Here is a 24,613-nt window from a genome sequence, read left to right on the forward strand (position 1 = left end):
CCTGTCTTCAGGAACAATGACGAAGACGCGTATGGTCGAGATGTACGTGTAGGACGTGCCAACCCTGCTCGGCTTATCAACCGGGTCATAGGTTCTCAAATGTTGCCCTTAAATGTCGAAAGAACGATGACTCGATTCATGCCTTATATGGATTCGAACGAAGCACAATGGAACGCAATTATATTTTTCAATCAACACGTGATCGTATTATTTCAAAGTAATATACTAAGGTTCTCAAACGATTATTTTTTAAATTAACTGCAGCTGGTGCATTGGCAACACATTTTTAAGACAGTATAAAAGTTTCGAGTTGATACCATAAATCATCTGCAACTATTATTTTTATATTATGGAACTAGTGATACGAGGCACGAATGTTGTCAGGAAAACGTTTCCTATCGAGTTTTTTTATCTTATTTATAAGACATTTGTGAATTTCAGGGGTCAGATAATATTTTCGACAGATAATTATAAATTTTTTATGCATAATAGTTAGTATATATACTCAAAATAAAAAGCTTATTAATTTACTATTTCTGTATATATGTATATCAAAATATTTATTTTTTCTAATATTTAATAATGTATATATTTTCCTAATAATATTGAACATACGCTCTTTGTTATTATATAATTTTATGAAGTAAATAATACATAATTTTTTTATTGAAATGAAATATATACAAATCTTATATTTCTATGGCACAAAATGAATTCTTTGAAGTTGAAAGAAATACTGATTTATTAAATATATATTTTATATAGATGTTTATGTTATTAAAATTGTATATTTTCCATGAAACATTTCAAACACACATCAATCAAACTTGACTTATTAAAAACCAATTCAATTCGTACTAAATCGATGTGCGATACAATCGCATGTACAACACAAAAGCGTAACGTTGCATGTCCATATAACAGTATTGATCACAAAAGCACTAACACTACACAACTGTCTGGTTTAAATTAAACCGGAACGTCAATCACATAAAATAATACGAATGATCGTTACTAGATACTAGATATTTCACGCTAAATAATTAATACATATTTTATTATTACAATATGTAACATAATATTGAGTCACAAAAATTTTAACATAAATAAAATTAACATTATTATATGATGCGCTAATTACGGTATTATATATTTTCTCGTAGGCGTAATAATAACAACGTTAACTCGTTAACGGAAGCTTCCGCGAAATTTAACTAAGCGACCATGACTGTTACGAAAGCGAAAATTAACCAGTTACGCAATGATTAAACATATGTTTTCGATCAATGAGGTAAAAACGCCGAAAGGGGGAAAGCTGTATTCATAATTAATATATATATAAAGTAGCCTGAAAGCATCCGATAGATATAGATATAAATTTTAAATCTGAGCGAATGGCCACAGGCGCCGGTTATGTACCGAGATTAGCATCTCCGGTGGAGACTTGCACTCAAAACAATTAACTTAGTATGCAACTCGGTAATAGTACAAAGCTAAATATGGAAAGACCGGCTTTTGCCGTACTCAACCGAGGGTTAAATGTAAAGCGGAACTCGTGAATAAATTCGTTAATTTAATAACGTGTGTACCGTATCAAAATTTGGGAAAGCGTACTTAATCTATTGACGATTGTCTCGAATCTATTGAAATTTATCGCTCGATTATATCGAGCGAAAGTCTATTGACTTAGACAATCGAGAGAAATCTTCATGATGAGGCACTACATCAAGCCGAAGAAGCATCAGATAATAACTCTTGAAGCACTTCAATTAATCCGGAAAGCAACATCTGACGCGTGGCAATAAATATCACAAGCCGTTAGAAAGATGTAACGAAGATTGACTGAGTTATAAATAAAATTCCTTCTTCATGCCAGCGTTAAGATATACTGCATTGTCTGGATTGTTTAAAATTCTACGTTTTATCAATAAATTTACTCCCTAATAACTAAATAAATAAAAACTCTAACACTCTAGAAAATAATACATTTAAGAGATGCTGAGTTCATGACTAGCTAATAAATTTTAGTCTGAATTTTTCGTAATGACTTATGTGAATCACTTATATTTGCCATGGGTAATACATACATATATAAAAAAACTTTTATTTAATTTATACTACTTTTATGAATTCACCGCTATTTTTAATAGATTCAGTGTTTTACTATTAATATGCTTTTTCTTTTAACATACTTTTATTATATTTTTTATTATCTTAAGCACACATTTTTTTAATATTTACAATTACTTTAAATAAATTATTCTTTAGATTTGTTATAAAAAATAAATTTACATATTTTTATGTTATTAAAGCATAACAATAAAATTCAGCGGATCAATTTGTTCTTGAAATCGTTTGACGTCACTTTCATAAAACTAAATATTAAATTCTCGTGTACGTGTGAAAAAATCTGTGAGAATCAAACGATAAAAAGCACATACACGAGTTTTTAATGCTCAATACGTTGTCTTACTTTCTACGCCTCAAAAGAAAAATAATTTAAAAGACAATTCCATCAGAAAAATAGGCTAACGACTAGTCTTACGTGTTACCGATACATTTTTTAAAAAGATCATTAATCAAAAAAGATGAGAGTAAATCATACATCACTCTAGATCTCGAACCAATTCATTCATTATGATTCAAATCCGGTGTCCCTTCTACGGTCGCAACACAAATAAAAAGCAATAATTTGGGAGGTACTAGTGTAGTACAAACAGGATCAACATAATAAACGAGATGCATATTTGAATAAGTACCCTTTTGGCTACTCTGCGGTAATTGCGTCCACGGTCGTAAAACGAGCGTACTGATACTAATTGCGAAATAACGACAAAAGTAAACCCTGCCATGTATGTATACATAGTATAAATTTATATGAATGCATAGAATTTTTTCTTCTTTTACGACTCTAGGATCATAGAGGGGACAAACTCTCGGTTTGAAGACGATTTATGTCTCCGGTCTTGACCCTGAAGAACTATATATCACCTGGCATAATAGGCAACAGGGGGGACAAAAACTCAAATATCGCACTATGAATCCATAATATAATAATGAGAAAATTTATTACGCGCTTAACCGTAATCAAACATTGGAACCGAACAAAATGTGGGGTGCACCGCGGACAATAATTAATTCCCAGGTGAAAATTCAACTGGCAGCTAAAGAGAGAAAAAGACTGTGGAGTAGTTTTGCAGTACTAATACATTTCACGATGTAAATTTGCAATTTTGCCGCGAGGTATATTTCTGCAAACACCTAATGTCGTATTGAACTTGGACTTGGAATGGAGAAAGCTATGATGCTGGTTCTCGATGTGTAATTATCGCAGAGGTATTACATATATACAGCGAAGAGTAGCGTAATGATACTGCAAGTTTCTCTACATAAAAAATAGCATCTTCGCTAATGATTACGCTAATAGTGCCTTCTCTCACTGGCAACTCGGTAGTAAAGCAATATAGTATACAATACAATATGCTGTCTAAAAACAGTTACTTTTTTATCATACGTCCAACACTGCTGGATAAAAGTCTGCCATATTTTATCTAGACCCTGTCCACTATACGATTTATAATTACTGAAGATCCGAAAGTATAAATATTTTTGTTGAAAATGAGTTAGAGTACGCTCGGGATAAGGATTCCGGTTTGTGTGCGTGAGCTGTGTGGCTCAAAACAATTTCGCTCAGAATATTTTTTTTTTATTATTTTAAAAGAAAATATATGTTTATTTAACATGCATACATCTGAGCTAAGTTGGAAATTTCAACGGACAATTAAAAATATATTATATAATCGAAGAAACGAGACATTGATGTCATTAATTAAATATTTGCAAAATTCAAAATCTTTCACTAGTCAAAAAAATAATGAAGTCTTTAGCTATTCTTCAAAAGCAAAAAGATATAAAATGGAAAAGAAATTATTCGCAGATTGTTTAATGGCTTGACGACTCTATTAAATCATTAGAATCCATTGAATAAATTAAAAAATTATCATTAGCGCAACGATAAGAATAATAACTTTTTTAAGCCTTACAGAGAATAGTGTAAAAAAACCAACAACGTACGGTTTAATGGAAAAATAATTAAAATATTTTAATCCACGTGTAAGAGAACGAATAACTTACAGTGTATATTTGAAAAGCCTTGATATCAATTAACCCAGATATGCCCAAGAAATTTTGTTCTCTTAAAATTTAATTTATAAATAAAAAACAGCGGCACGAGTTTAGTGACCTACCCATGGAACAGTGGGCATATCTGGGTTAAACCAATATCAACACAAAACTATATAAAATAAATCACTAGAGAAGATCGAACTTCTGTGCCACACTGCACTTTAATGACGAATACTAGCGTTGACGAATCAGCGACTGTCCTTAAAAGAGAAAGCGAGACAACGAAGTACACGCTACATCGCTTCTCCCTCTCATATACATGTACACGCACACAATAACAAACCGGTATCCTTATCCCGAGCGTACTCTATAATATCTATGAGACTGAGTTTCGTATGCCCTTGCAAATGAACACATTCCTATTGTTTTAGATGGGCTAAAATATTCAGATACAGTAAGTGATGAACTGCAATAATATTTTCAACTATATTTTTGTACTGTTTTATTTACATAGTACTTTATTTGCTTTTAAAGAAAATGCTTTCAGATTGAGAAAATGTTTAATGAATTTGTGTAAGACGTTTATTTATTTACATTAAATCATATTTTACCAACAAACTAATATTATAATTTCGCCTTTCGTTCAGTCGCTTCAATTTTCTTGTATTGACTATCAAGTAAATTAAGCGCTCAGATTTTATATCAAATTTAAGAAGTTAGGCGTTTTTCTGTGTCTGGTTTGATCCCCGATTGCATTTAGAAGGGTCGCAGTCAGTCTCGCTGCACTTCTAAAACGTATTGTTGATCTGATCCTCAAGACGTTATCATTTCCTGATTTTTTGAAATGCACAAAAGTTTATGAAAAGGGTGGCAAATTGTGCATAAACAACTATGGATTAGTCGCAGTGTTGTCAGCGATATTTGCTTATTATCCGTTCTTGAATCACAGCGACTTTCTTTTAGGAGCGTACGGATACGATTCGTAGAAAGGTGTATGACACTAAGAATTTCTTGAAACTATTAAAGGGTGCTTTCGACAATCAATCTATTCTCAAGGAATTTCAGTTTTAATTCGAAGACGGATTGTCTTCGGAAATCACGATCGCGTCCTCTTCTGATGCCGTTAAAGCCAGGACGGCCGCACTAGCCGATTCGTCTATGGCACTCGCCATCCGGATCCTTAATATGCTGGCATTAAACATTGATATATTTAATAGCAGCTACCAGGAGCTGGTCTGGTTCGTAAAATTTAATTTTTATATATTAGGATTTTAATTTATTTACGATTAATGCATTTTTCGCTTTTTTCTACGGCGCACAGTGGCATACCATCTGCTCCAAACAGATTAAATTTGAATTTGTCAGAGAAAACCACTCTTCTCCAATCTTCGACGGTCCAATGGCAATGAGATTTTGCCCCTTCAATGCGATTCTTTTTAATTTTTTCAGTAAATAGTGTTTTTTTGCTAGATTTCGCACTTTAAATCCAGCTTCAATCAAACGCATCGATATATTCGAGTTTGAAGTAGATTGCAATTCTGTTTGTATTTATTCTACGGTCTTCTCGAGCAGACGTCATACGCACCCCCCTTGCTTTTCGCGATATTTTTAATAAATTTTCGAATGACAGAACCAATAAGCCCCACTTTTCGCGCTATCTCCAGAATTGAAACATTTTCTTTGAGATATGCTATTATTTTAGAAATTAACTAGTTATAAATATAATAGAATATATTATTTCTTTATACCCACAATTAAAACTTAGCATTTTAATTTGCTCTGTAGATTTAGGAGGGAAAATATGTCGCCAATTAATCTTGTTGATATGCCGACATTATTAACAATTGCTGCATTACTATTGCTTGATATTGACTAAAATTAAACCATTTCGCAATTTGCATTTAATAAAAATTATTTTGTAGTATCCTTCGTATCTCACCTTTATGTATAAGAAATACCTTCAATATCTAGATACATCCTGTGAACTCTAGATTCAATTTCAATTTCAAAGTTGACCGATTTCCACAAACGTAATCCGCTGTTTGATCTTCAAACGTTTCGCTACATCTTCGGCATGTATACGTTCGATGGTTCATCATCTCAAATCTCGAAGACGTCGATCCTAGAATCGTCGATGCGATGTGCCTATAGAAATTCCACTGGGCTGCTGCATCTAAATCGGTTCATTATCCTCTATATTCCATATTATAACGATATCGAATCGTTTTATATGATAGGGTTATTTTATGCAGTCGCCTGATATTAAAATAGACTTACGAACGCAGCTATTTTAAATGGCATGCCTTAACTTAACCAATGTCGCGCTTTACTGAACTGAATCATTGCGTTTATTGATTATTACAATGGAAAATATTTATATATTTATATAAACATACATATTATTATAATGGTAAGAAACAACATTATTATTTAAATATATATTAAATAGAATCTGTCGTTCAGACACGATCGTTAAACGAAATTTACCATAGTCGGATACCCTTTATACGACTGAGAATACCTGTATCCATGCATAATGGTTATATTTTACATGGTAAAACTCTCTTGTGTAGCATTTGAATGATACTCCTTGAACAACGCCCACGCGAGCGGTCTTTTTGAAGGTTTTTCCATCCAAGTAGGGCTCAAGCTTTTCGAATAGGATTCGAAACATAAACATAAAAACGTGAGAATTGTATGAAATACGTTCCACTTGATGTAGTGTAAAAAATGCAATCACAAGTTACCAACGATCTTTTAACGGCCGTTTTAGTAGCGATAAAACTGCAAATTTATATTATGTTACGTTTTATCGACGCAAAAAATGTATAATGGTGAATCAAGCAGCTGACCTTGCCAACAATTGGATAGAAAAAAATCAATCAAGAAAACACAGAGAACATAAAAGGGTGCTAAATCCAATTGTGTGGATTGAAACCGATCCTTCGAGGAAAATAAATAATATATTTTATGTTTATGTTTATTCCTAGAGTGCCATTAATTTATATTAATTTGCATTTGTGTTTCAAGACTGCTCTCGTGGTTTTTTGTATGTCGCGATGTCACAATCAGAGCATCTAAAACACATGTGCTGACACATTATCATGAAGAATACGATATAACTTGAAACAAAAACTAATCCAATTAAAAATGTAAATACACAATATTTGTATTTTCAGAAAATGGCTAGACATTCGATTCACCACCTTCAAGTACACAAGGATTATATAATACGAAATACGTAAGATTATTTATAATTATAATACGCCCCCAGAGCAAAATGCGAATAAATTAATTTTTAATTAATTCCACTATAGTATTATTATATATAAATTAATCACTTCAGTTAAGCTCTTAATATATTATTACAATATTGTACTCAACAATTGCAGTCTTGTGTATCACCGAAATTACTGAAGCATACATGCGTACCGTACTTCAAATTGACATGGGAAGACAACGTGTAATTTAGGTATATTCATTCGATCGTTAACAGCAAAAGATGTCATTAAGCGATTCTCTTTTCAAAAATCCGCAATTACCGACCTTTCTATCGTCGAAAATACATAAAGAACCCGAGTACCGTTGTTCGCCTTCCACCAAAAGAATAAATACGCAATCAAACCGTAATATTCGGGGCGTCCTTATTAAGCCGTTAGAGGTACTGCCTACCAAAAATCCGAAATTTGCTCTCGTTCTTGCGCATACAGATCAGCGCGGCAGCTGCTCGCGATTGTTGAGAAGAAGACAAAAAAAAAGGAAGAATAATGCAGTGAATTAAGAACGGGCAGACATATTCGTTGCCATTGTTGAATCGTAGGTCATATGTGTGTGTGTGTATAAAATATGGAGCGTGCAACGTTCATCCCCCAAACTGCGGAAGAAAATGATGCAAAATAACACCCAGACCTATTGAATTTTCTCAATAGATATACTACGCACACAGAAGTATTACAATAAGAATGGGAGCAGCATCTTGTCTGATCGAACATCGGTCGTAATAGAACGAGCTGGAGTGGTTATTGAAAAGAGTTTCTATGAGATCGATTTCACATATGCACACACGAGATCGATCATCATTATTATGTCAATTAAAAAGATATGCTTACTTCATATTAAAGTATGAGAACCTTTTATACGAAATATTTGCTTAAAAATGTGCACAAAAACTTTCCCGTTAACAAATATAGACTGACAGCAAACACGACTGTTAGATTGTCTAAAAAAGCATATGTACACACACTATAAGCGGATTTTTGGCATGAGCTGGAACATGTGTTTCGTATAAAACGAATAAAAAATATTTGTATTATTTTATACACCAAATTTCCTTAGAACAATGACACGTATGAGCCCTTTGTATCGCATTATACAGCTTTATACCTCCCGTGGCTATCACCGTTATGAATCGTGTTTAGAATTTCATTTTTGAACGAGGATTAATTTCATAACGTGTTTTGATACGGTCGTTCCGATCTCATAATTACTATTTATTACAATTAGGCAATAAATATTAGTATTTTCGATAAAAGCACTTTGTAATATTTATATTATAATGATGCGCACTAACCATAAATGGAACATCAGATAACATTGATACGACAATTTAATACAAGTGAATGACGACCTAGTTATTCATTAATTGATGTTAATGTTATGCAAATATAGATTATACGCAAATAATTCGATAATTATAAGATAGTTCTCTGTCACATGATTGTTTAGATGAGCACTTGAAATACTTCGTAGAATCTCGAAGGACCCTAACCGACTGAAACATAGATTAGACAGGAGTGTAAAATACTAGAGCTAAGAGTAAATAATATATATAGCTAACGAAGCAAAGCGAAAACTATATTGTATATATTGTACATACATATACAATAAAGATTAAATGATAATTATTACATTTATTTGTGGTTAAAACGCTTATAGCAAATTTAAATTTATAATGTGATTCGATTATTATGTTTATCTGCAACACATGCAATGACTTAGTCATTACCCATATATAATATCATATAATCAAATTACTAATGAGATATACTTGCTTGAAAAGAGAGTGAGTCAAGCGTTGTCTATTTTTCTCTCTATCTTATGATTGTATCTTTTCATATATCACATATACTTCAACTAATTTAAATTGCACTCTGCGAATATGCCTCTGTTCATGAGAGTAGGAAGCAAACAAAAAGTAAAATTTAGATACATTTTGTATTACTACATGGTTTATTAAATCATATATTGAAGCACTGATATCGAAAAAACAGGCTCAGTTTTTATATTAATAATAATGCAATATTATTTTTTGTGTAAAAATAGAGTTGTAATCGATCCATTGGTAATATAGGTTACACTTTAGTCAAATGAAGAGATGACAATTTAAATAAATAATGCGTACATACGCATTTTATAAAATACATGTGCATTAAAATAAATAAGCGTTGGTATGATTTACACATCAACAAAAAAGTTCCGAGCGTACGTGTACCGCATAGTGAATAAATACAGTTTCACTGATATTGACCAGTGAAATTATTAATTGTTTGATACATTTTAACTGGCCTAGTTAGTTGAAAATATATTCGCTGTAACAAATGCGAAACATTGCTGATTAAACCCAAACCTAACCTAATGAAAGTTCTAAAGCTAATTTTAGTTGTTAAACTTATATTAAATCAATTTGTTTGGGTTAGTTTTGGGTTTAACCATAACAGTTTGCTGAATGTAATATTTTAAAAATAAAGTTATGTTTATTTAATGCTCATTTTTTAATATTTCAATGCACAAATCATTCGTTTTAATGCACACTACAAATAAAATCTCAATCTAATATTTTTTTATTGAATTTTTATTTAATGCTCATTTTTTATTATTGTAATGTCAAACAATTCGTTTCATGGAACAAAGTATTTATTTAAATACACATATATTTTAAAATTATTCGCTGTTAGATCGAACCCAAATAAAAATATTAAATTCTCTGTGAGGTCCAGAAGATTCAAAAAGTCGGAAACCCTTGGCTTAGATATTTTATATAATTATATTTTTTATTGGTAGGGTCATGTAATGGTATACACGATTTCAGAAATTTGTGCTTTAAGTTGCATATAAAATGTATTTGTATCAATTTCTAATCGCGTCGATTGCAAGAATCGATTATTATGTGCTGAAGCTGCTACTGTCATCTTTTTTCTGTATAGCAAAATGGTGTCGTGAATTTAATGCAAGAAGAAAACTATTTAAAAAAATAAGGGGTAAAAATATTTTGATGGCCTTTCAATGAATTAAAGTATTTTTCTAAAACTTATACTTTCTGAATATCTTTCGAATATATCATACAGGAAAACGGCGTGAAAATAGTTCGATCTTAACTTACAAGTCAATCCCAAAATACAAATGTACCGAGCACGTGCTTCCTGCTAGCAGGACAGTCTTCCTAAATGCGCGTTTTATGCGCCATCAAACGTGACGCATATAGCCCGAACGGAAGAAATTTTCATGCAACGATGACATGCGCGACTGCAATAATGGGTTCGAAAGGAAAACCGAGCGCCGCGGCGCGGCAGGGTTAATTCGCGAACGGGACCCCAGAACCGTTCTCCATTGTCTTCTTACGGGGTCAATGGCGAGCGGAAGTGCCCGAATCGAACGGAAGTGCGGGAGAATCGAGGTCAATTGACGATGCTTTCGATAGGTCGGACTCTCCTTTTAAAAGTTGGCTCGAGTCTCCAAGCATGGAACTTCAATTGGCGTTTTTGTCGCAGTAACCGTCGCTATTTTATAGCAGTTGGGTCTTATACCTGTTGATATATAAATCAAATAGCAGCGATATTAGAGAGTAGGGTTGGATTTGGAGTGATGGATTACATACAAGGTCATGATTATGCAGGATCGACGTGGTGGTATGTTGAGGGGTAGTAAGTTTAAGAATTGGAACGGCGAAGTTCTTCTCAATGGTTACAATGACTAGGTAAGATCGATATTCAGATATAACGCATAACGATTGGTATAAAGTATTGAACTCTAATCATCAGATTTAAATAATAAAGTGATAGGAAGCAACTATTGCAAAATGATATCATAGAATGATCACACTACAAATTGAGTCGCAAAATTACTAAACAATAAATAACTTGAATATAGAAATCGTAATCGTAAGGCTTTGATATTCATTTACCTTAAACAAATAAAGTATAATATAATTTCATAATTTTCCAATTTACATGTAAGGCTAAAAAACCGTGTTACTTAATGGTTGGTATAACCGTGTTGGTTTAACAACTTATTCTCTCAAACGTTCTAAAAAATATATATACGAAAGCATCGAAAGTAATTACCGTGTATATGCTACTATTGATGGTTTATGTTACGACAGAATAATCTAGTTTTTAATATATTTTAAAAATAACTGATATAATCTTTTTAATAAAAAATACTGCAAAAATCCCTCAACAGCGGCGTAACAGCGGGAGGCATCTCCGCATGCGTGCAACACAAAAGGGTTGTATTTTAATCTAGATATTTCGAAAGCGTGTTATAACGAACCCCGCTTATTATCATTATACTATGAATAGACATTTTATCGCGTAATTGTCAACAACGACAAAAAACGCACAACAATTCACCGCTTATCTCCTAGTTTGTATACAGATTTATGTGATACAGACAGCGATGCCCTTTTTGGGATTAGTGCCACCCTATGCATCTATCCGGTTAGTTATCGCGGTATCAAAATAATAATAATAAATATTTAAAGGCATACGGTACCGCCGCAACTCACCGGATTTCCGTTTCTCCGGTACTATGACCAGAGATTTGGTCCTCTTGGTCCTTAGAGATCTCCTTCTCATGGATCGCATGAAAGCCTCGGGCATTCTGGAGAAGCGAGGCACTTCTATGGTTCTCTTTTCGGTTGGCAAGAAGAAGTTCTTGACGGCCAACATTTTAAGCAGTGTTTGTTAGAAACGAATCAATGAGATATGTTCATATTGTTTCAGCGACGCTACACTTGTGCAAATATTTTTTTTTTTGGTATATTATCATGTAAGTAAACGTTGTATCTACCTATTCCAACAAACGCGTAATTGTGTTAAAATTTGCATCTGTATAATATGATAAAATATGCACACTCGTGATTCATACGGTTGAGATCATATCCAAACTTAAGCACTTTGCAATCATTGTACAGTTCAGATAATACAAATATATTTTATTATAATAAAATTAATCAATTTTACAATGAATCTTTATTATGATTGAACTTTATAGCAAGTACAATCAACCTGTTGTTTGTTGACCATCCCTATATTCCGGCGATTGGCAGCGAACTTGACACCTACGCACAGAGACCGGTCGTTTTTAATGATATTAACGATCGACCCACGCTTTTTGTAGGAACTGGGAAACCTCTTTATCGTTTAACGGAACGACACTCGTTAAATCCTCGTCGATATGAAATAAATTGAAGCGCAATCGCCGAAGGATCGACGAGTCGAAAGGTTTGTGCGGTTTTAATGCGTCGATAAAAGTACGCAAAACAAAATTTAATACAAAGATGTCCTTGATATAATATAACGCAGAAAGTTATTTGCTGTATTGTTTAACAGTAAATTTAATCAAGAATAAATAAATAAATTAAATAGCTAATTAATATTAAATATATCTAGAAATTATTTTAATTGTACTTCAATAAAACGATGTTTAATAGTCTTAATAAATATAAGACGAAACCTAGGACGTACTTTATGAACAACTCTTCATATTTAAAGGGTATTTTCAATTATAATATACTGCTAACAATAGGCTATTATTATTTTAGTACTTGTTTAGATCAACCTTGTTTAGAAACGGGCATAAAGAGACGTTTGAAAGATAAATCTTTTTTTATACAGAATTGTATCTCAGTAGGAGATCAAGCGTGTGTGTATTTTAGCAAAAGTATACAGATAAGATACGTAAGTAGACTTTGTTTAATTTAAATAAAATATGTATTATATTACATAAATAAATAACGAGCAATTTATATAGATGAAAATGTATTAATTGCAAAAATATTAATATTTAAAATAAATTTATTTATTAATAAATAATCAAATATATGAACTCTGACGTTGCACTATTTAATAATAACTAATTATTTTATTTTTACATTATCGATTTATGCATTGAGGAACTAATCAATCACTTTTTCACGTCAATATAACAATCACTATTTTTGTCAATATTTCACTTGTCAAATCACAGTTTTTCCTAATGCGTCCGGAACGAAACCCGGAAGGTGCGCGTGCGCACGTGCTGCCGGCACGGAGCGGCGCTACTGACTGAACGCACGAACGGATCAGCGACAGATGGTCGCTAAATATTACGTATAAACTGTACAGAGATACGTAAGAATGCAAAAAAATGTGTTAGTATGACGAGTATGTGTATCAGTGATGTGGATAAAAGATCAAAGAGCAGACAAACCAAAGATTAAAAAAATTACAAAATTTCAAGACAAACGACAATCTATGAACCAAACACGTGTAGTCAGTCATCAGAGATCGGTTGATAAATATTGTAGAGATGTAGATATGAATGTGTATAAAAAATCATAATAATAAATATGACGTAAAATATTCTGCACTTAACTTTCAGTTCATCCAGAAAATGCATAGGTAATTTAATCAAAGTAGTTGTAAGTAAAAAGTTCCAGGACACATTTTATGATTTCAAGTTAAACGTAATAACAATATACATAAACATGGACTAACACTGTATAATTTTTTATTTCGTTTTAAAATATGTACAGTAGACCCCCTAATAACACGGTAAATTGGGAGTGCCCATTACTTTATGTGTGAGCGAGCCAAAGGGAGGATATCTGAACACGCGCCTGATTCGTACGTACGTATTGCAAAAAAATTCTAGTCCCCCATCTACACTCACCCAAATAGCACGTTATATTATATATTATATGTACTTGCGCAACACATGACTAATGCGCTCTTTAGATAATTTTAAAATTTAAAATTAATTTATTTCAATCACGAATAATTGAGAGTACACTGTATGTTACATTAATCATTTATAAAATTATGCGCCATCTAATTTCACAGATTGCACCATCGCTAATCATGATACTGATTCATCATCTCTAACAAGATTAAGCTATATATAAAAGTGTCTCAGTACGTCTACAATAAAAAAAATGAATCACTAAATCAAATCAAGCATATACAATATTAAACTATTACTAAATCAGCATTTGGTAGTCAATAGACAATTCACACAAAAGTTATGCGAATCACGTCCATAGAAAAATTCCATTACCGACAAGTTGTCACAATCGATATTTAAAAAAAAAATTAAATAAGAAGTCAACAAATTTGATAATTGTTCCTAAGAAAAAAAAGTTTCAAAGTAGAACGCACAACCTATAAAAATGCACGAATTATTCTGGCAAATGTTAAAAAAAAAACCTACCGAGAACTTCCTATGACTTGATCGCGATTCCCATGACGACATTCGCGAATAAATACGTAGTGAGTACGTGGTTAAATTTAGACTTTTTTCATCGGTTCCAGAAATCGCCAGTCCTGTTGCGGCACAGTGTTTATGTCAAAAGGTTAATCTCGTATTCGTACTGCTGTGAAATAGGGTTCCTGTGATTGATGCTGTGTTTATCCGACCGTGACGAAGCGCACGTAACGTGAACGTTCTGTCACATCTCAACTGTGCCACAATTTGAATAACAAAAAAAGACGATACAAGAAAAGAATCAATAAGTGACCATAGCGTTAAGCTTTGTGCTTACTTTTACTTACTAATAAAATTTCAAGGCTTTGGACGGAAATTGCCTTTTTAGGTCGAAAGATTAGATAGCTCTAGTACTTTTCTATACTTTGCTTCTTCAAGTTCGCATTTTTATTTCTCTGAACGTCCTGCTGCGAATTTCAAGATCAATTCAACTAGGTTTTAAATAGTATTATAACAGTCGCGACTTTAAAAAATATTTTTCATTATGTTGTCTTCAGTTATCATAAGTTTAGGTACCTACAACGTATTACTACGTACAAGTCAGTTAAACCTATCAAGAGATAATGGCAGTTGTAGCACGTTCATATCAATCACTCGACAAAATAATACCAGTTATCCAATTAAACTTTCTGAGTCAAAGTAGATTTTAAGAGCATAATAGCGAAAATGTGTTTATATCTACGATCATTTGCGTTGCATTTGCCATGACAATAAATAAAATATGAATGGTTTTCTCTGTGTCATATATATTTATCGTAAGTCTTCAGTTGTAACATGAGAGGCGTAAACCGAATGCGTTACAACGGTCAACAACTACTAAGTAAAGCAGTGAGACACTAGACTGAAATCAAAGTCTATAAACAAGCAATATATAATTAATTTATAATTATTGTTACGGCTTAAAATCAATAGAAAAAATCAAAACGACCTAGTTCGGTTTATTTTAATTTTTTTATCGTAATATTCATACGTGAGATTAAGAAAATCAAGGAAAAATATCATCTGTGATGATCGATCGGAATTATAATTATATAATATTCACTAATTCTGATTTCCCAGACACGATAAAAATATAAAATGTCAATATACGATTCGAACATAGGTCTTTGAGGTTGTAAGTCAATGCATGCTGGTTATATATGTATGTTATGGCAGATGAAAATACTTTAACAAAAATAATTATTTATGGTATTCTTTACGTGTTAAAAGATGCGATATAACTGGGAACAAAGTGTGGGCGAAGCCGGATACGAAAACAAATATATAATAATAAGAACTTTATTAACTATTTTCCAAGCTTTTAGAACGGAAAATGTATTATAGTAAGCTAGATATATCTTTCGTCGAATGTTTCTTGCAAAGTGTTCGTAATCTCGCGCTTCAAAAGCTCATAATTCGTTATCAATGGTTCGTTCCAGATAAAATACTTTCCATATGAAGTAGGCTACCTGTTATTTTTGTTGTGGAACGTGTCGCTTATCGTCGTAGTTCGACGTCAGGGGTAAATATATTAGATAAAAACCACAAAATGTATTCATTGATTTAATCCGGAAATTTAATTTCCACATTTTGTATAATAAGCTACATTAACTTATTGTAAAGCACGATATAAACTTATAATATTAGTTGATAAACATATATTTCAACAATATTATGTTAACTACCTATCTGACAATACATTTATTATTATTCCAGATTTGAAAAAGCGCATTGGCGAACAATGTATAGTCGTATAACTTTATAATTAGTGGGATAATAATGTAGTGTACTTATTAGATATACACCTATCTAATAAAAACCTTCATAAACTCTATAAATATGTATTTTTAAAGAAGCTGCCCCACACTTAAGCTTTAATTAAAAAATAACCCGCCGCTAATAGAGACCTTAACCCACATGATCCGCGTAAGGAGAAACGAGTATAAAAATGAAACTGGTTTTGCAATATAAAATAGAAGCATAACATTATAAAAAAAGAACGCAAACTATCCACAAGAAAAGCATCTGTCAATAGGAAATTGAAAGCAGGTGCATAGTAACATAAACAATTATGAACGTTTACTATCGCGGTTAAACGCCGCCTGTGTCCATAACTTTTTTTTAATATAATGTATTTATATTCTTTATAATCTCCCTAATGGCGACGTCCGGTTAGATATCTCGCGAAACAATAAAAAATAATACGTTTTAATACAATTGTCATTTTCATTTCAGTCACGATCGTCAATCATTAGACGAAAATGGTTGTGCTGCCTTATATTGACAGTTTCACAACAATAACAGCATCTCGGACGAGATTCATTAACACTCGAGCGTGGGCATGTAGGAAACAAAGCGTGCTATGAATCACTCGTACAGGTGAAAAAATAATTGAGATCGAATATCATCTCTGTACGCCCACGTGCTACACCTTTGATGTTTATAACCGCAGGGCATTCGAAAGGAACTAACTGAATGCACTGTTATTTTTATAATATTAAAAACGCGAATTTAAAAGGTTAATATTACATTTAAACACACGAGGGATGAACCTAAGTTTGTTTTCATTAAGGGTAGTAAATATCCATTAAAATAAACTCTAAAAAATGTTGCATTACTTATATTTGTGCGAAAAAACAGGGGTTTAAACTGAAACGTGCGACCACGCTGCTGCAAATGAAAAGGTACGGTCGTAAAGTTAAAAGACTAAGCACGGCAAGCCGTGCACACGCTAGCTTCAGCCGAAACATTGTTGAAGTAATGCAAATGCAGTTGCGCACTTTATATTTCATATTCTTTACTTTTTAGTCTCGTGAAAGTTTACGAGCATATGAAAGGCGGTGAGGAACACATTTGAGAATGCGTGGATAGCGGTAAATTATTGTTATAATAATAATCTACAACACTATAATTTTCAATGGATCATTACTCCGTCATGCGACATCATTTGAGAGCGGAGATAATCCAATGGCGCGCCTTTAGATGTGATCACTCTTCAATGATATCATTATTTTAAAGTTCAATGAAATATGAAAAACATAAATGTTTTTACTAATAATCATAAATATATTTTATCTGAACTTTTTCTAAGAAATCGTATATTTTTATATATTTTTTAAATTGGGAAAATATTTTTTTTTTATATTATATACATTTACATACATTTATATGAATATTTTATAATATCATTTGAAAAAGCCAGAGGATTTTATCAAAAAACAAATTTAAGATAATTAAAATAAATTATATTTTTTTATATAATAATTAAAGTTCGCTCTTCGAAGAGCAATTACAGGTCATTCATTCTGTACATAAAGGTTGAAATATAAATATATAAAAACAATGCAGTAAAAAGTAGAATGACTGAAAATGTCGATCAGGAAAAAATCGAGGTGTGTTATGATTCAAATGCATCATTCGCGATTCAAATGATCTGGATTTTCAATGCTCTTGAATGATGCGAATAACATTTATGTTGTCACTTAGATAAAGAGTGCCGTCGATTAACTAATGATCAGTTACAAGACGACATTGAATTCTGTTGAAACTTTACTAGACTAAATCGAATAAAAGCTCTTAGAAAAATATTGTATAAATATTCTAAAATTATTGAGAGATTCTCAAAAGCAAACGAGAATCACAGATTTTCTTAATATTTATATGAAACATTATAATCTGTATTGTAATTATATTAAAATCAAATAAAAATGTATACTTCGAATTATCAGTGTTTTTCAATTATCGAAAATATACTGTATTTATAAAAATGTTTAAGTATTTTATCAATCAACAATCGATTTGCAATGTTGTCCTTTAACATCATAAGATTCAGTATTACCATGACTACAACTCTTCCTTTGAAATTTAGTTCGCAAGTAAGAATCCTTGCTTAAGGGATAATTAATTATTTACCATTCTATAAATTCTATATTCACCTATTTTTCTGATTTCTCACAGTAATTTTACGTTTATTATTTTTCCCGTATTCGCGTAGACATGTCAATAAAATGAACATAAATATAAAAATAAACATGACTTTCTATAATTTCATGAAAATGATGTGTGAAAGTACAATTAGAACCACCAAAAGTAGCAAAAACACGATACAAAAAAATGGTGGGATTAAGACAGAAACGTAAAAAGAAAAACACGTTTCAATTTTTTGCGCAATATCCGCAAAAAATACAGTAAATTACACAGATCGGTTGACGCAGTTGGCATTGTGTTCGTCTGATAGAATTTACAAGGGCGGCGTGTTAGGTACAAAGATAAATAATAATAAAAAATATAGCAAATTATCTGAAACACAAAAAGTGTTCGACATTTATAAATAAAGCGCGATAGCGTCACTATCTATATATTATATGATTATGATTTATTGGTTCTTTATCAAAATTAATCAACATTGATAAAAAACAATTAACGTCAAACGCACACGTTCCTCTATTATGGTTACAACATTAAATTTCTGAGCACCTTTATAATTTTGTAAATCGAGAAACCTTCAAGGTTAATATGCGCCAAGGGCGCCGTTTATCTACAGCCACTCTCGTTGTTTAAAACAAACTTTCCCATTTACATAAAACAAAGGTCCAAGGACATATCCTTGAGTCTTTTTGAAATGTAGAGATAACACGACGCCTCTGAACTCAGTCGTGGTAGTAATAGTGTGTATTTTTTGCAGCGTGGCGTTAAATTATTTATGGCCGCAAATACGGATTCAATGAACAGGAAAAAAGAACGAATCAATCTCGCGAGGGAACGGCTGGATATGATTCGGATAAATAGGGACGCTTTTTAAGGGATCAAAAATAGAAACGCCCTAAGGGCGGACGCGTTAAATCGATTAATAAAATAAATACCTTACGAACAATTTATTTAACACAAAACATAAATTTAATAAACAAAGAGATTAAAATGTAAATTTGTTTATTTGTATTATTTAAGCATCTTAATATAAAAATAACGAGATTTGTGATGAAAAAATTAACTATATATTGTACATTTAAAATAAATTATTACAAAATAAAAAACAAGATATGAATAAGATATAAAGCAATGATAAAAATTTATATATAATCAACATTAAGTAGAAAGGTCAATAACACACAAACCTATAAAATTATCTGATTGAAAAAATATATTTTTTAATCAATTAAGCCCAGAATTTATCATTTTGCCTTTTTTTTAAATAATTTAATAATGATGTATTCTTTAATAACAAGAAAATATTTTATTCAAACATACAGATGCAGATAATAGATGACGAGGTGGACTCGACATCGATATTTTACCAGCAGTTCCTATGTCAAAGTGGCCACGACATTTTATGCAAGCTATTCTTTAAATAATTTCGAGTTGTTTTAATATGTTTGAAGAGGACTAGAAACGACGAATTATTGTAAAACATCAAAAAATATCAAGGGATCGTTTCTACAAATAACAAATAAAATACATGTATACCATTAACAATGCAATTTCTGTTCAAAGAAAATCATTTTCCATAAACCCACCATATGAAAACATATCAATTAGGAGCAAAATTCTGAGTCAAAGGGATTTTTTCAGGGAGAGACGCCGAGGATGCTCATAAAAAAATCACATCTCATTTCGACGTCGCATGACCCTCCCATCTGGCGACAAAATACACATCCATGGCGGCATAAAAGTCAAAAATTGTATAGGGTCCTGTCAAAAAGTCAACAATGACGAGGATCCCGTCAGATTATCCCGCCAGGATGCCGCCTGCTACAGGGGTCAGATATAGTAATGAATCTTCGCAATTGCATTTCCCGCCCAGCGACATGCAAATAAGGTTTTCCGCATCGCCGATTACCGTTCATTAGTCGCGGAACAATTCTATATACTTGCATTATATTGTTATAGATTCGAACATAGGATGTTTCAGAAAAATTATTTGTTTTTGTGGTATATTTTGTGCAGTTTTTTTTCATGTGCGATCGCACAAAGGACTGGAAACAAAGACGTTTCAAGGCTTTTATATAGTGTCTCGCTAACGACAGTCTTTAGATGTTTCGCTATAGATGAAAAAAAAATTGAATAGAATACAATAGAGTTTTAAAATCTGCGATGTCTATTCATTTAGCCAGCTTTAAATAATCGTATTATATAAAAAAAAAGCATTTATGAAGTATTACTTAATAGTATTTTTATTTAATCAGTTTCATATTAAATATCGATAATAGTAGCGATACAAATCTTAATAACTTTACTAAAAAATGTTGTTATTTTTTATTATATTATATATGATTACAAACGCATTGAATTTGATTAGGAAAAATAACCTTTTCTTTCAATTTTATCTTCAACAACTTAGCTTCATTTTCAATGACATGAAAATATATAGAAAATATATCAACTCACAATCTACTACAATAGATTAACTTAATAGCAAAAAATAGGACGGATCATAAGCATAATTTTTCTCATAGATCGTAAACTGTATAGATTGTATTTACTCAAAGGTTAGAATATATAATACATATATAAATAGCAAGTTTTTGATATTTTCATTTAAAAAAGAAAAAATAAAATCGATGAAGAAAAATATAGTAAAGATATATAAAATAACATTGACACTTCAATCAGTATCTTTACCTTTTTTTGCAAATAAAATGTAAAAGTACTTTATAGAAAATTAGAGAAGATTCTAAAAATCCTTCTCGCTAAAGTATACAATTATATTTCATGTGCTACTTTTAAAATCGCTTTCCCATAAAATAAATACAGTAAATGATACATTAAAACTAAAAATTTACAATTCTAGCACAGAAAACACGAAACTTATTCATATACTTTTGCTTCTATCATTTAAGACACACATAAAGACCTCAGCTTCAATCTTTAGTATCAAGTCACGTACGAGCATATTTGCAAGCACAAAAAGCGCTAAAATAAAAGACGTAAATAAGTCAGCTGGTCCATTCAAGCTAACGACATCCTAGCACAATCGGAACATCCTGTATAATCCTACGAGCACGGCGTTGGCAATAAATATTGACATCGTTACAAATTGGACCACGACACAACACACCGGAGCAATTGAAGCGGAGAACGTAATGCGAGGGATCGAACATTTTACGACCGACAACAAGAGGTACAAGACGTTTCAATGAGGTAAAAAAAACATCGAATCATATACATAGATCGAACGGTACATACGTGGAAAAATCCAAAGATTGGACACAAAAGAATGGACCACAAAGGGCGAAATTTATAGCTTTCTGGATCATCGAAGCGAGGTGTGCGTTTTTAGAAATAGGGCGATCGCTAAAAAAATGGATATGCAGTACAGAATGTCCCATAAATTAAGTACACGCTTTGATAGTGATTATCCATGGACACGATCTTCTTCTTAGTATTACAGCTGTCTATCCATTGTAGAATGTAGACCTCTATAGTTAACACATTAATTTATGAACCATGTTCTCATATACCGTTTCGACGTAGCTAACTTAGTAACTAACTAGAAGTGTCGTATGCTTAGTAACAGTGTGAAAATATCAATAGCTGATATTTATGGCCCAATGTAAAAGCATGTTAATTGACTTTTTAGTCGAAAATTAGTGATAATATCAAATAACACATTTAATCGATGTATTTTGATTTGAAGTATGAATCAAACAGTGGAGTACTATAGTATTTAAGACACATTGCATCGCTAAGCTCAGGACCGGGATAGGTGGCGGAAGATGTAGATGACTCATATGTTGGCATAAACCTTTTTTTTATAAGTAAAAGTAATTAATGTCAGCGCTTATAAAATAATAAATATTCTTACATTTCAGTTATAATATTTTGTATGAATTTAAAATATTGGACTCAGCCAATGCGTTTAGTTAGCTCTTAATCTTACAACATTTTGAAAACAAACTCGATTATCTCGAAACGTGTATTTCTTGAGTTGGTCTATAATATGTGTACGTGTAGGGCAAACTCATTAAAAGTTCATAGTTAAAATAATATATATAATAAAAGGGGGAAAAGATAAGAAAACATATTACGAGGTTAGTGTTTTTAATTATACTACAACTAAACTATTCATTAAAAAATATTGAGAATTTTGTATGAGAGCATAAAATTAAACGATGATTTTTTCGCTTTGTGAATATTATTTTGTTATTTTCATTACAATTTTTATATGTCAAACTGTTCTATAATTAATGTGAACGGCCGGCTGCCTTACGATGGCATTTAATTTTTTACACTTCAAACTTTCATAGCAATTATATGAAATTTTTAATATTCGCGTTATTTTAGTCCTCATTGTTTTTTTATTATTATTATATATTGTAGTGAAAGCGAGCAGATGGTCAATTTTGACCTTTCGCTAGCGGTTAAAAACGCAGGTCAACTGAGAACCGCCGCGCATGCGCGCACTCACTCCTGCTACTGTACAACACGATATAATAAATGCCACTATATGAAAAGTGTTTTTGTCCATTCTTATCATAACTTGATTAGTGCTAACCCACTGGGTTAAAATGTCCACAGTTGCATAATGATCGCGAATCGTCCATTGTTAAGCAGCGCAACACACAAAAATCATCCCCCGAATCGAACCATAACCCATTGTGTCCGTCACGTATTTGACGTGCTGATTAGGAAAGTCATAATTATATCAGGTTTTTTAAATTCAGAAAGGGGTGTTTTTTCATTGTAGATATAATACTGGGGTGGATATTGCGGGGGTCCAGCGACCCCCGCGACGAATTGCTACAAATACGCTCGAGTGTTGACTCATCTACGTCGGTACGAACAAAACCCAGATATGTATTATAATCGCGATTTATTATATACATACCCTAAGCATTATATATTCATCGTATTATGCAATACACGACTTTTGGTCGCATTATTTTATTATAAATTATATCATGACAATATGTACGGTGTGTTACATAAAAAATACATATTCTATATCAGTTGAACCGAAAAGCTATTTCAAAGCATCCAATAATAATCCCTACAATTAAAAAAATATTTTATTGAAAGATACAAACTCGAAGCGCTCTTTGAGTATATTGGTCTGAGGTAAGATAGTGGATATTAATATGTAGGGATTGCAACCACCTGCACAATTTATTATAATTTAAAGATCACTAACGACCATTAGAACAAACGAGAAAAGAGCTCAACCCGTCAAAATGAAGCCCCACACAGTATATTCACAACACAATGGAAGAGATATCTCGAGACCAAATAATTGCATTATTAATTGGAAATATTGAACGGACCTAATAGCACGCGCACCGGGCCTTATGACAAAAATAGCATTTTATGTTTTTTTTTAACATCGCAATATAACTTTTTGAATAAAAATATGCTTTCTATGCTACAAATAAATATAAAAATTAGCCACCGTCGCGACATATTTTCTGAAATCATATTTAATGCGAAATTTTTTATTTAGGCATTAAAAACTATTGAAAATATCTACTCATAATATTTACTTGATAATTAATCATGATTTTTTGCTGCTCAGTGTTGCCATATAATGAATTTTCAGTCCATGTCAAAAGCAATAAAATCGTGCCATCGCGGTGAAAACGCTTTTTTTATAACAATATTAGGGGTGAGAACCGAATAAAGCATGTCTAAACCGAACTTTGCCCAATAAGAGAGCGCAAAAAACAATTATCACTTCTCAGAAGTTGAAAATTCCCGTCAAAAGCAATAAAATCGTGCCGTCGCCGTCGCAGTGGGAACGCTCGTTGCCGAGCGTTCCCACTGCGACGGCGCCGACACGATTTTATTGCTTTTGACATGAATTTTCGACTTCTGAGAAGTGATAATTATTTTTATGCGCTCTCCTATTGACCAAAATTCAATTTGAATACACTTTGACCAATACTCTCATATAAATAAATTTTGAAATAAATAAATTTCTCATATAAAATACTTATATGATATTTTGAGAAAAAGAATATTTTTTTAATATTAGAAAAGTTTTTACAGTTACATATTT

General features: G+C 31.9%; 1 protein-coding gene across 3 annotated transcripts in view; it reads right to left on the reverse strand.

The window, feature by feature from the left end:
- CenG1A (Centaurin gamma 1A) overlaps nt 1-24,613 on the reverse strand; it is a 146,740-nt gene that overhangs the window by 29,131 nt on the left and 92,996 nt on the right. Inside the window, exons 1-2 of one of the 3 annotated variants that reach the window (XM_088197867.1) lie at nt 13,277-13,412; nt 11,909-12,192 (exon numbers count right to left, since the gene is read on the reverse strand). The exons of the other annotated variants lie outside the window; for them this stretch is intronic. Of the exons in view, the coding sequence (XP_088053993.1) occupies nt 11,909-12,071 (163 nt within the window). The 5' untranslated portion in view covers nt 12,072-12,192; nt 13,277-13,412. Of the gene's footprint in view, nt 1-11,908; nt 12,193-13,276; nt 13,413-24,613 lie in introns of those variants that run through there. 3 annotated transcript variants of the gene reach the window in all.

The sequence above is a fragment of the Plectrocnemia conspersa genome, unplaced genomic scaffold (assembly GCF_051122295.1).
Source record: "Plectrocnemia conspersa isolate PC_06_02 unplaced genomic scaffold, ASM5112229v1 ptg000011l, whole genome shotgun sequence".
NCBI classification, from domain to species: domain Eukaryota; kingdom Metazoa; phylum Arthropoda; class Insecta; order Trichoptera; family Polycentropodidae; genus Plectrocnemia; species Plectrocnemia conspersa.